Source organism: Trichechus manatus, unplaced genomic scaffold (genome assembly GCF_000243295.1).
Source record: "Trichechus manatus latirostris isolate Lorelei unplaced genomic scaffold, TriManLat1.0 scaffold00002, whole genome shotgun sequence".
Classification (NCBI taxonomy): Eukaryota; Metazoa; Chordata; class Mammalia; order Sirenia; family Trichechidae; genus Trichechus; species Trichechus manatus.
Window position 1 is genome coordinate 25,271,764 of NW_004443938.1, and position 14,643 is coordinate 25,286,406.

The window sequence follows — 14,643 nt, forward strand, 5'->3', positions numbered from 1 at the left end:
ATGGAACATAGAAAGCACTCAATCATTTTTGCTGAAAGAACAAATCAATGCATAAATGGCTTACAATATATTTCCTGAAATATATTCCCTGGACCATGCAAAAAAAAACCAAACCCGTTGCCAGTGCATCGATTCCAACTCATAGCAACCCTACAGGACAGAGCAGAACTGCCCCATAGGGTTTCCAAGGAGCACCTGGTGGATTTGAACTGCCAACCTTTTGGTTAGCAGCTGTGGCTTTTAACCACTACGCCACATGGACCATAAGTACTACAAAATACTTCTTGGGGAGAAAAAAAAAAACCTCAATGTCAAAAGAAGTCCCATAGTTAAGAGAAAATGAATTGCCAAACTCATTTAACCAAAGAATGCCATTACTTCCCATCTTCCATTCTTTACTGCATTTTCAATGTAATGCTTAATAATATATCAATGACTGAATATTATTTGGAACACACCTGGAAAATGCTGTTAAAAGTATGATTGATTTTAGCCTTTTAATTGGCTTTATGTTAGAAAAGAATTATTGACACAAATAGCTGAAAATGTTTGCTTGAGCACAAAATTACTGTTTGTAGTAGACTACCAGTTAGAAATGAGCTTGTCTGCTTCTAACAAAAACCTCAACTAACAACAACCAAAAGAAATAATGGCTTATTTGTCACACATAACAAGCAGTTTGAAGACAGGTGGATGCTGTGTTGGTTCAGCTACATAAGGTTGGGCAGATGCTGCTGCAATTTGGTTGGTTTCTCTCCAACACTTATCATCTCCCAGTCCTAAGATTATCTCCATGTTCAAGGCAAGAGTAAGCTGTGTGGGTTAGGGGGTGAGAGGGATGTCAGTTGCATCTGTGCATTTTCATTGGGAAAAACAAAAGCCTTCAGAAGACATTCATTTAAATATATTTTGCCAGAACAGATGCAAGGGGCCACCTCTACTTGACTGTAAGGGAGATTAAAGAAATGAGTATTTCACTTGGAGCTGGAAGCATTGCCTTTCTGATAAAATCAACGTTCTCTAACAAGGAAGAAAGGGTAAGACAACAGTGTCCATCATATGCCATAAATAGATCAAAATAAGAATTTCATACTAGCAAAAATAGTATGAGTCAAAGTTAAAAAAAAATAATAGAAACCAAGATGAAAATCAGCAAGGCTAATGTTTTCTACTGTTTGTCATGAATTCTGTTTCTGTTATATGATTACTGAACATCAACATAAAATCAATCATTGTATTATTTTCCCTGATGTGGATAATTCCCCGTACGACAAACTTTATCAATAATTTTATTTGTGTACTTATATCCACTGTAATGTTATCTTAGATTGTCTATTTTTTTTCTTTGCTAATTATTAATGAAAATTACATTAATGGTAGTAATATTGTATAGAAAAGGGAGATTAAAAAAAAGCTTGAATGGGAAGGAACTGGATATACATTCATCTACCCAGGATGAATGGAGAACATGTCTCAAATGAGTATTTTTTGTTAGCAAAAACAGTCACTGGAAGATCATGTAATGTCATATTAACTACATATGCAATACAGATTGTATGCCATTATATGCCATATAATAATGGTGGAGAAGATGAAGACAAAGATAAAGAAGAGTTTGCATTTATTGAGCTTTTTCTAGCTACGGGCACTATGATAAGCAGCTTGCATATATTATTTCAAGGTTCTCGGATGCTACAGTTCACATTCTTGATGGTTATATGAAGATTTTGGTTAACTGGTTATTAAGAAGGTGTGAATAGACTGCAGAGCTTCAAGCTCATCATTCTAAATATTTAGAAGAACAATAATAACCTTTGCTTTAATAATGATAATTTTAACAACATTAATAATGATAATAATAATATTGTTTAGACTGCAGATGAATGACAAGGTCCTGATATTAGAGTATAAGGTATCAATATTGGTGAAGAAAATTATCAATCATTTGATAAAAGTTCCTGAGTACGTAATTAGTAAAACTATAGGTTTAAATATCATAAGAAACTCAAACTATGCATATTTTAAATAAATTTCTCATTCAGAATTCAGCTGTCTGAAGACAGCTGAGCAACCTGGGGTTGACTGACTAGATCTTCTTCCTCAGTGAAACCTTCCTTGGTCCCCCTATTCTCCCATTCCCTTCCACCATTCACTCTCTATGACATTACTCTCTATTACTTTCTTCATAGCATTTCTTGTTATTTGGAAGTTATCTTATTCATTCGCTTACTTGTTTCTGATCATTCTCTAAATCTAGATCATAAGCTTTATCAGATCAGAGCTGTTTATGTTTATATGCCAAGGGCACATAATAGATGTTCAACAAATACCTCCCGGATAAATAAATACATAACCATAAATTAATTATATGGCATCTTTAATTATTTGAAATTGAGGTTTTCCTTCTTACATTCCACTTAACTTTTTGGTGGGTTTTTTAAAATTTATCTCAGAAAAACGTTTTCTCTTCAAGGAAGAATAGAGACTAAAATTCAAGTATAAAAATTCAATTTAAGATTTTAAAAAAATCAAAGCATAACCTTGTAGTTAAAATATTAATCCTTCTCTAAATATTGTACATTATAACCGTGATTGAAAACATTTTAAAGTATAAAAGTATTTTGGTGGAAATTACATTCCAAACTCAAAATCTTAATGCCTTTCAATAAAATTTTGTAAAGCTAAATCTTTAGTTATGAAATAATTTGCCACAGATATTTTATGTGATTCATACTTCTAGATGCTTAAAATGTATTTTAAAATGTATTCTTAAAAATGACAGTGATACAAAAATTTTGAAAAATTTTCCATTTTTTAATAAAATGTATGGGAACTTGGGAATTCCAGGTGGGGTCATTTAAAAAAAAAGCAACTGTAGACACATGGGGTAAAGAAAGTGGTCTTGACATATATATATTACATAAATAATGTGGATAAAAAAATATTTTGCTTCTAATTCCAGGAATAATCACAAATTTTATATGTGCAATATTTAAATGATAAACACACAATATTTAAAATTCAGATATCCAACAATATTTTTGAAAACATTAGCATGAAGTTAGGGGTGAAATTTTAAATATCTAATACACTTCAAATATTAAAAAAAATTGTAATATTATCATGGACACATACCAATCAGAATGGAAGCTGCTCATAAACACTGGTATGTCCATACTGGTGTCTATCAGTTAATCATCAACCTGTAAAATCTGGATGACAATGTGATGTAAAATAGGAATCGGTAAGCTGAATTTTATAAATCATATAAAGGGGCTTGAGGAGTTCATGAACACCCTAAAATGTCATGTAAAACACTGCATGTATTGTGTGCATAATAAGTACTTGAGAAGAGGGAAGGTTCATAATTTTCATAAGATTATCAAAAGATTCTATTACCCAAAAAAGATACGAACTATTTATTAAAGGTCTCAGATAACTCATATTCTGTCCATTACCTCTCTGTACATATGTTGTCTGACTTTGCAATATCGTTGTTGTCGTTAGCTGCTTTGATTCAGCCTCACTCATGGCAACCCCATACACAATAGGATCAGATCATTGTGATCCATAGGGTTTTCATTGGCTGATTTACAGAAGGAGATCACCAGGCCTTTCTTCCTTTGCAATATTAGAACACTAATAATGTTTCTGGATTTTTTCTTTTTTGTTTTTGTTTTTTTTTTCTTCAGATTTAAAGACGAGGTTTTTTAGAACATCTTAAATATACTGAATCTAGGCTCTATAATATCTGTTAATGAAGTAATTATAAATTAAACCAACTCCAGAATTTCCATACCTAGATGTTGGAGCAAATTTTCAATTAATTAGTATGGCTGTACATTATCATTTCTAATAATTGATATAAAAATTTAAGAAAAAAGCTCCATTCTGGGTTGAGGACATGACATTTAAATCATAAACTCTAAAACTGCCATTGTTGCTCTTAAAATATTTCCTTCAGTATTTATGAATCTTTTAAGACCTACAACTGGGATACTAATCTATGTATTTTGCTGTTTAAAAGAGAGCTTTGCCGCGTTGGTATGATCTAGATGTCTCATTTTACATATGATACAGCTCTGTTTTGCTTCTTGTAAACATATTTCAGAATACTCTGCTATAAAGTATGTAAGATTATATAAAAAAACAATTTTATCACTGATTTCATTTCACATTAAAATTTTACTGTCTTAATAAATAAGTGTCAGTCTGGTGCACAATGAGATGGACCATGAACCAACCACAAAACTACCACAAAAGCATAAGAGACATTTGTTAGAGTATAAATCTGTATTCACACGTGCTATTACATCAATTTCTTAGAATTGGTAACATTTATTGAATTTTAACTCTGTGTTAAGCACTGTCCTAAGTATTTTACATGAATTAGTTCAGCTCTCACATAAGCTATTTAAAGTAAGTTCTATAACTAACATCATTTTTCTAGTAAGGACACTGAGTTAGAAATAGATTATGTGTCCAAAGATGCACAATTAAGAAGTACAATGTGGGGTTATCAACCCAGAGAGTATGCTCCAGGATTCACACTCCTAACTACTGTATCTCCTCTTTCAGTATCCGTGGATATTAACAACTATAAAAGTTGTTGAAAACTTTTATTCTCTAAGCAAATTTAAAATGTAGCCTTCAAAAGAAATGTATAAAAATTATGACATGAATTAGAAAAATCTAAGATATACAATTATGGATAAATCAGAACCTTCCTATATCTGAGGGGAAATAAAGAGAAATTACCAGAAATATTAGAAACTTGAACTTTGCAATAACTTATTATCGTTCTTGAGTGCAGTTGAGTCAATTCCAGTTCATAATGATCCCATGTGACAGAGTAAAACTGCCTCATAGTGTTTTCTAGGCTGTAATCTTCATGGGAGCATAAAGCCAAGTCTTGTCTTACATGGAGGGGCTGGTGGGTTTGAGCACCCACCTGTCAGCTGAGCGCTTAACCACTGCGCCATCAGGACTCCTTAACTTACTATTACTAAAAGATAATTCAGAGTATGTTTAACAATATAATATAGTCAATAACATAATCACCAAATGGTCTCCTCTTCCTCCTGAGCACTTGCCCAAACTGTATTTCCAAACTTCCGTTATAGTCAGATGTGGCCATAGAACCGAACTGTAGTCAATGGAATGTGAGCAGAAATGATACACGATGTGACTAGGTTTACCCTTAAAAACCTCACACATACAACACTCTAAGATCTTGCCCCTTCCACTGGCATGGATCTTTAGAATTCACATGCTAAAGATGTCACAGCCTTAAGATGGAAGGAGCATGTGTCTCGTAAACACCATTTAGAAAAGAGATGCCTGCCAGTCATTAACACTAGTCTTAGGCTTCATTTGATTGAGAAAGAAATATATATCCTGTTTGAGGCATTTGTTAGTTACAGCCGCTAGTATACCAATGAATTCACATAATTTGAAAATAAAAATTGAAAAGAAACCTTAAATGTCACTTTTTCAGGGTATGCAGTGGTTATTAGTTAAATTGTGTACAACCATATATAAATATTTATACTATTTCTGCCATTTTAAAACCATCACTTTTTAATGGCATTTTTAAAACTGTGAGTGCCATTTTATTTTAATGGCAGCTCTGATAAATATACTACTTTCAGAAAATTAATGAGATGGGGGATCTTTATATCAAACATGCAATCACATATCAGAGTTAACTATAAAATATTATGCATCTAATATCAAATCCAATATAAATTGCATAAAGGCCATGATATTTGATTTCCATAAGTTTGGACTGTAACTCAGTGACCTTTTCACTGCTCAGGGTCCATACACAATTTCAGTTACAAGTAAAACCAAAGCAGGCGATTGAAGAAAGGTAAATTAAAACAACAACATCCAAAACCTACTTAGATTGACACTGTGGGAACAGAAGGTTCAAACGGCCACTCTATTTTCATGATACTAGATAAAATACTCCTATAGGTAGAGTGCATTCTAACACTATTTCTTATTTTTACCATATTTAAGAAGTAACAAAAGCAGAAGATAATGGAGATAACTGGGATCTTCTAAAACTTACTTATGCTCATCAAAAGACTTCACCAAAGGAGTAAAAAGAGAACCTACAGACTGGGAAAAATTTTTTGACCATGACAAATCCAACAAAGGTGTAATCTCAAAAATCCAACACTTCTACAACAAAAAGACACATAATCCAATTAAAAAATGGGCAAGGGAGACGAACAGAAACTTCACCAAAGAAGATATTCAGGTGTCTAACAGACACATGAGGAAATGCTCAAAATCACTAGCCATTAGAGAAATAGAAATTAAAAGCACAATGAGATACCATCTCACCCTGACAATACTGGAACGAATCAAAAGAACAGAAAATAACAAATGTTGGAGAGGCTGCAGGGAGATTGGAACTCTTATGCTCTGCTGGTGGTAATGCAAAATGGTACAACCATTTTGGGAAATGATATGGCACTTCCTTAAAAAGCTAGAAATAGAAATACCATATGATCCAGCAATCCCACACCTAGGAATATATCCTAGAGAAACAAGAGCCATCACACAAATAGACATATGCGAACCCATGTTCATTTCAGCACTATTCATAATAGCAAAAAGATGGAAACAACCTAAGTGCCCATCAATAGATGAATGGATCATGCAACAATAAACAACAATGATGAATCTTCAAAACATCTCACCACACGGATGAATTTGGAGGGCGTTATGCTAAGTGAAATAAGTCAATCGCAAAAAGACAAATACTGTGTGAGACTACTCCTATAAAAACTCATGTAAAGGTTTACACACAAAGAGAAACAATCTTTGATGGTTATGAGGGGGGGGAGTGATGGGGAGGGAAAAACACTAGGTAGACAATAGATAAGTGGTAACTATGGGGAAGGGTAAGACAGTACACAATACTGTAGAAGCCAGCACAACTTGACCAAGGTAAGGTCATGGAAGCTCCTTAGACACATCCAAACTCCCTGAGGGATCGAATTACTGGGCTAAGGGCTGGGGACCATGATCTCAGGGAACATCTAGCTTAATTGGCATAACATAGTTTATAAAGAAAATGTTCTACATCCTACTTTGGTTAGTAGCATCTGGGGTCCTAAAACCTTGCAAGCAGCCATCTAAGATACTCCACTGGTGTCACTCTGTCTGGAGCAAGAGAGAATGAAGAAAACCAAAGATCCAAGAGAAAGATTAGTCCAAAGGACCAATGGACTACAAGTCCAGACTGAGTCCAGAACAACCAGATGTGCCCGGTTACCAGCACCGACTGCTCTCACTGGGATCACAATAGAGAGTCCCAGACAGAGCTGGAGAAAAATGTAGAACCAAATTCTAACTCACAAAAAAAAAAAAAAGACCAGACTTACCAGTCTGACTGAGACTGGAGAAACCCTAAGAGTATGGCCCCCAGACTCCCTTTTAACTCAGTACTTAAGATATTCCTGAGGTTCACCCTTCAGTAAAAGTTTAGACAGGCCCATAAAACAAAACAAGACTAAATGGGCACACTAGCCCAGGGGCAAGGACAAGAAGGTAGGAGAGGACAGGAAAGCTGGTAATGCGGAACCCAAGGTTGAGAGGGGAGAGTGTTGACATGACGTGGGGGTGGCAACCAGTGTCACAAAACAATATGTGTATTAATTGTTTAATAAGAAACTAATTTGCTCTGTAAACTCTCATCTAAAATATAGTTTAAAAAAAAGAACTAACAAGGCTTTAGTAAAAGTATGCTAAAGTGTAGCTCTACCAACAAGTGCTAAGCACTTTACATGGACTTTTATCACTTAACTCTCACAAGAACCCTCAGACAATAAGATGCTAATTTTACAGACAGTGATCCCAAACTTGTTGTTAAGTTCTGTTAGTGGATTTCGATTCATAGTGACCTCATGTGACAGAGTAGAACTGCCCTGTAGGGTTTTCTAGGCAGTAATTTTTATGGAAGCAGATCGCCAAGTCTTTCTTCCACTGAGCTGCTAGGTGGGTTTGAACCACCAACCTTTCCAGCACGCTTAAAGAGGTCCTATCACTGCTTTACCATCATACACTCAGTGAGTGCCAGAGCAGAGTTCTGAAGCCACAGTGCAAACTGAACCACATTCTGTACCTTGACATTGACATTCTGTACCTTGACATTGACATTCTGTACCTTGACATTGACATTCTGTATCTTGACATTGACATTCTGTACCTTGACATTGACATTCTGTACCTTGACACTGACATTCTGTACCTTGACATTGACATTCTGCACCTTGACATTGACATTCTGTACCTTGACATTGACATTCTGCACCTTGACATTGACATTCTGTACCTTGACATTGACATTCTGCATCTTGACATAGACATTCTGCACCTTGACATTGATATTCTGTACCTTGACATTGATATTCTGTATCTTGACACTAACTATGAGTGCAGTAAGGAAAAAAAAAAAAAGGCAGCATTACCATTATTTAAAGAAAGAAACTCAGAGAAAGGTTAAGGAATTTGCATAATGATGATGAAGTATCAGTAACTTTAGAAGTAAGACATAGTTCACTATTAAAAAATGCTAAGGCATCAATACGAAAAATTAATTTTAATATAGAATTAAAAATATAAAGACTAGCAACTATTTTCTCTACCAAAGCACCAGACCTGTTTCTGTAAAACTAAAATGCCACAATTATTTATCCTCAAAAAAAATCATAATAATGTATTTTAAAAGATAATAATGTTTTAAGAGAGAAGACAAAATGAAAATAAATCAAATAATGCACGGTGCTCGAGGTGATTTAGGAAGTAATATTGGAGTTATTATTCCGTCCTTGAGCATAGAGAATGTGACCCAGCTGGAGCTGGGTTCACAAGGACTCATAAGGACATATCAACTGGGCCCTGAGGTATAAAGACAATAGCTAAAATAATCTTGGAAAATATCTGTTAGGGAAACTTTCACATAAAGCCAATCAAACAGAACACAAAATACTTTCCACTCTTGCCTTTTTCTGTTAGCATTTAGTGAATAGAAATTTGTTGGACCAATGAAGACCCTCCTGACTGTCGTTACCAAACCTGTACCAATGATTGTTAACAAAGACAATTCAAAATGTAGGATCACAGTTTCTAGCCAATCCGAAAAGGCAAAGCTTTCAATGGCTTTGCCCATTTGTAATGTTAATATATACTGATGACTCTGTAACTGGTCTTTGGCAGATATGGCTGTGGCAGCATGCTTGTCCATTTTCCCACTCTTGCCTACTCTGTAATATTCTCTGGACTTGGGCAGACATGCCTTTAGAAGCATGCTTGTCCATTTTCCCACTTTTGTCTGTTCTGTGATATTTCCTTGGACTCAGGCAGACATGGCTCTGGCAGCATGGTTGTTGGTTTCCCACTTTTGTCCTTTTGAATATATGCCAAATAAAACTTTCTTTTTGCTTTACTCAACTTTGTGATGTTTTTTCACTACAACAGAGGTATATGGCCTTACTTTCAATCATGCAATGAAGGATAAGTTGAAAATTATAACCTACATTCTGGAAGCACCAAGACAGACTACCCAGTGTTAAGACTAGAAAGTCTCAAAAAATATATTTCATTCAGTCTTCATCCTGAATAATATGATGTGTATTTTTTTAATAGTATACGTCTTCTCTCGACCTCATTAACATTTTTAAGAGGTTTCCTCAGGTCGCTATGAGTCAGAATAACTTGATGGCAACAGGTTTCATTTTTCCTAAATGATGTACAGAACAAAACTACACTGGCCTGGCGGGGGTGGTCTTTAGAGACAATTAAACAGTCCAAAGTGGAAATATATATTAGAAATACATTAACTCAAATGAAGGATCTGCAATATGATGCTAGGTGACAGAAATACAGACCAGAGAATTTTCACTATAAAACATGACCTTTATACAATGGGATTATTATAAATTTATTTCTTATATCTATCCAGTCATAATGTGATATGCAAAAAGTACAGCTGTCATTATCATGGTATAAACAGATAATTGTTTCTAAAAATGATAATCTTTTCTTTAAAAACATAGTAGAAGAGCTGGAAGGAGCCCTGGTGGCCCATTGGTTAAGCACTCAGCTGCTAAAAGAAAAAGGTCAGTAGTTTGAACCCACCAGCCACTCCATGAGGAAAAGACGAGATGATCTGTTCCTGTAAAGATTTCAGCCTAGGAAACCTTACAGGGCAGTTTTACTCTGTCCTATAGGGTCTCTATGAGTTGGAATCAACTTGACAGCATGCAATAACAACAACAACAAAAGAGATGGAAGCCCACTGTGAGCAAGGGGGTATACGTATGCTTTCTGTTAGATGTGGTGGCCGCCATCTAAGTACTTAAGCAAGTAGCTGTGAATTTTCTTGGATATGGATGATATATTTAATCTCTTAGTGCTTTTCAGAGAAATACCTGAAAATAAACAGCAAGAGCTTGCTCTACCTGAACACTTCTGCTGTGCCTGTTAGACCACAAGAACTTAGACAACTTGCCTTCTGTCTCATAGGTAGGATCTTGCCCCCATGTGTATACCCACATCTGTGTCTAAATATTATGGGCAAACTTGAACAAACATATTTGGATATTTATAGTCAGGAAATATATTTTTATGTTTCAAAATTTTCAAACATTTTAGGAAACAACTAAAAATAGTTATTATTCTAAGAGACTAAAGGCTTACAGTCTGATAGGGACTGCAGAGAGTATTGCACATCTGATGAGGGTCTTGAACCATGAAGTGAGAATTTGAATTTTTCCTTTTCCTTTTCTCCATCTTTACTCCTCTTCTTCCCAAGGTCTTTTACATCTGCTTTCTCTAACATGTTAAAAAAATTATAATAAATCTTTTAACTATAAAGCCTCAAACTCTGTTACTTATTCAGTCAACACGTTGGGGGTGGGGGGAAAGGCCCAACAATAGTATTATTTAAATGTGAAACCATAGCCATTAATTTCCCAAAACGTTAATCCTCTCTAATTAGAAAGATCAAAATAAAGCAAGACGAAATTTTGGAAATTGATATGCATTACAAAAGACGTGTAGCATCTGTTATCTGCTATACATAAATTTATGTTTCACAGAGATTATTATTTGAATATCGTTTCCTTATATAAAATTATAACGTCAGACTAATTTTCTTATTTTAAAAATAAAAAACAAAACAGAGAAAAAAAATCAGCAAAGCATGTACTTTAAAGTCGAGTCCTAAATATGGAACCCTCTCAGATCTTCCTTATTTGGGGCCTCGAGGAAGCTCAGGTGTCTGTTGGATCCCAGATTCCAAACAACATCCAAAAACCAACATTTTATTGCCAGCATCGTTTCTGTACTAGAACCCTTGTATCCAAACCTATCCCCACCACTTGAATTCCCATTCACATATAGTTTTCTGTGAAGTATGTTTTCCCTCCACTTAAAAATTTCCCCCTAAAATTTTTATTTTCTAATACAGTAAAACCTGTGAAAGCTGGAAACCTGTCAGAGAAGGAAAACTCAAATATATTCCACTAAAACAAGCAATAAAAGCGGTAAAACTGCACTCTGTCAAAGGCAGAAAACTTGTGAGACCTGGAAAAACAAGGCAGTCCTGATAAGTTCCAGCTCTCACAAGTTTCACTGTAAATTCCTTCCAATTCTGATACAGAAACTGCATATTTCGGCCATTTCTTTCTCTGAATCACCTGCTAAATTTGTAATCACCATTGGTCAGGGTTTTTTTTATTTGCATAAATACATACTATGACATTAAAAATGTGTAATATTCCTGAGTCTCCAAAGAAAGCCTGTCTTATATGTTAGCTTTTACAGTAGATTTAACATCTATGTTAGATATAAAAATTAAGATAATTATTACTTCAAACAGCATAAGAGATTTAACTGGGAAACTTAAGCACAAAAAATAGGTTATTATCAGAATTTTATTTTATGGATTTTTTATAAATGTTTGACTTAACACACACACATAAAAACTAACTTTGGGTAGCAATATATGATTGCATATGTGATTTTGAAATGAGACTTTAAAATCTTTCAAACTCCTACTCAGAATTCGTAATTTAGAAATAATATATAACAAAAATATAAATAAAAAATTGTAGTGTTTCACACAGAAATCTGGATAGCACACAACAGTGTTTATCAAACTGTGTTTTTTGCCAACACTCTAAATTAATGTGTTGCTTCTCTGTCATTTCTTCCCATCGATCCGGCAAACCCCACTCTGAATAAACCTGGCAGCTGAGTCTTGCTGGAGATAATCTTCCCCTAGTTCTACAAACATTTCCCACATCTATTTTAAACCTCCATGAAAATCTTCATCTTCTACCTCCACCTCACGCTCAGCTCATAGCCATGCTGTCTATGATTGAAGCCTTTCTTCAGAAGCCCTCAACTTTTCACTACCAAACCTCTTCAACCACTTACATCTGCATCCATCCCCGCCAGTTGGAACACAGGAGTCACTGCCCCCCACCCCTTCCTGATTTAGGCCAATCCCTTCACCTGGGCTCTAGAACCTGTTCCTTCTGTCTTCTCAGGAAACTTACCTGAGTGCTGTCATCTCAGCTGGATACTCCCAATGATCACTTAAAAATACTCAGTTATTCCTCATTAGATACAAATAAAAATAATGTCCTCTCTGGATCCCACATTCCCTGCCAGCTTCCACCTTGTAGCAGTCCTGTTCTTCACAGCCAAACTTCTCATTGAGTGGTTGATACATTATTTCACTTCCCACTTGCTGCTCGGCCCTCTCCAATGTCTTCCACTCCCATCATTCACCAGTGCCCAATGACCTCCATCTCACAAAATCCAGTGGTGAAATTTAACTTCCCATCATATTCAGCTTGCAATAGTATTTGACATAGATAATCTCTCCGATTCTTGAAACACTCTTTTCCTTTGACTCAGGGCCAACTGGTTCTTCTGGTTTTTCTCCAGCTTCTCCAGCCATTCCTTAGCCTCCTTTGCAAACTCATCATTTTATACGTAGCCCTCAGATATTTAACTTCTTTAATCCTTTCGTGAACCAATTATTTTCTGCTTTGAATTTTTTGTTGATACCATGTGTTTTTCTTAATGAAAGTATGCTGAATCATTGAGTGTGTCTGAATTTCTGGGAGGTAGTATGGATTTTGTTTTCTTGCCTCCTCCCACAAGCCTATCCTAAGTGTTTAGTAGTACATATGAAGTACCATTAATTATACTGAAGAGTACCCATCAGGGTCTATTGGTACACATGTGTAACAAATAAAAATTTTCAAAATTTCTATTTTTCCTACCAAAAATTCAGACACCTCATACAATACCCTATAAAAATAGTAATTTGTGGCACATGCCAGTTTCTTCAGTTTCAAACAGTCATAAAGGCCCCTGCCTTGTGGTGGCATGCACTGTTAATGGTGCAGCAGCTTCCCAATAAGCCTTCAGAGGCAAAAAAATTTCTTGGTCCCTACTCTCCACATTCTATACTATCTTAACATGACCTAGAGGGTTTGATATGTTCTCTCCCCTGCCTACTTGTCCAAGCTCTTCTCAAGCCACTTTATCCCTCACTTCCTCTCCTCCAGCTAAATGCATCTTCCACCAGGTCCTCTAACACATCATCATCCCTCCTAACCAGCTGCCATCAAATCAGTTCTGACTCATGGTGACCCCACGTGTGTCAGAGGAGAAATGTGCTTCACCGGGTTTTAAACAGCTGATTTTGGGGGGAGTAGACCACCAGGCCTTTCTTCCGAGGCACCTCTAGTTGGACTCTGACTGTCAACCTTTCGGTTAGCAGCTGAGTGCACTGAACGTTTGCACCACCCAAGGACTCCATCATCACTCCTAATGCCTCATAATCTTTATACTTGCTATTTCCTCTGAATAAAGTGAAAGTCCCTCATCTTCCACTAGATAATTCCCTCTCACCTTTGCAAACTCACTTCAAACTTCCTCCCTGTCCCAGATTAGAATAGCTCACCCATATTAACTCCCAATATGCTTCCTCCCATATAGCTTCCTGAACTTCGAGACTCATATGTTAGTATGTAGTTATAAACTTGCATTTAAAAAAAAAAATTACTGTCAGTCCCTCTCATTAGACTATAAGCTCCAGGATGTGAGTTTCACATTTGATTTTATTTACCACGTTATCCCCAAACCCTAAAATACTGTTGGCACTCTACACAACAAGTAATATGTTTGAATGAATGAATGGGTGTATGGATGGATGTTAATTTGTGAGACATGAAAAAGGGCTTTTAGGATCAAATTAACTTGAGAAATACCGGGTAAAACAAATTTAATTAGACTTCCTTATTTGCTGTCTTTCATATGATTACATCATTCCAAGAAAAGTCTATGGCAGACAGGTATCACTCACACACTTGACTTGATATATTTTTGAGGAGCACTTAAGTAATAATTTCTGTGCAGTATACTGTGGGAAACGCTGGTAGATGAGATCTCAATAAGAAATAATTCTGATAAAATATAAATATTTTATAAAATATAGATATTTGAAAGATCATGACAGATGCTATCAAGGGGTACAAAAAGCTAAGTATTTTCTAATCTATTTAATTCTACTTCCCTATACAAGCATTAATGTTTATATGTGTA

General features: G+C 35.4%; 1 protein-coding gene across 1 annotated transcript in view; it reads right to left on the reverse strand.

Moving 5' to 3' along the window:
- The window catches only part of ADGB (androglobin), a 213,365-nt gene that overhangs the window by 159,092 nt on the left and 39,630 nt on the right, over window positions 1-14,643 (reverse strand). The window contains exon 7 of the mRNA XM_023729236.1: window positions 10,717-10,851. Coding sequence (XP_023585004.1) covers window positions 10,717-10,851 — 135 coding nt within the window. The remainder of the gene's footprint in view (window positions 1-10,716; window positions 10,852-14,643) is intronic.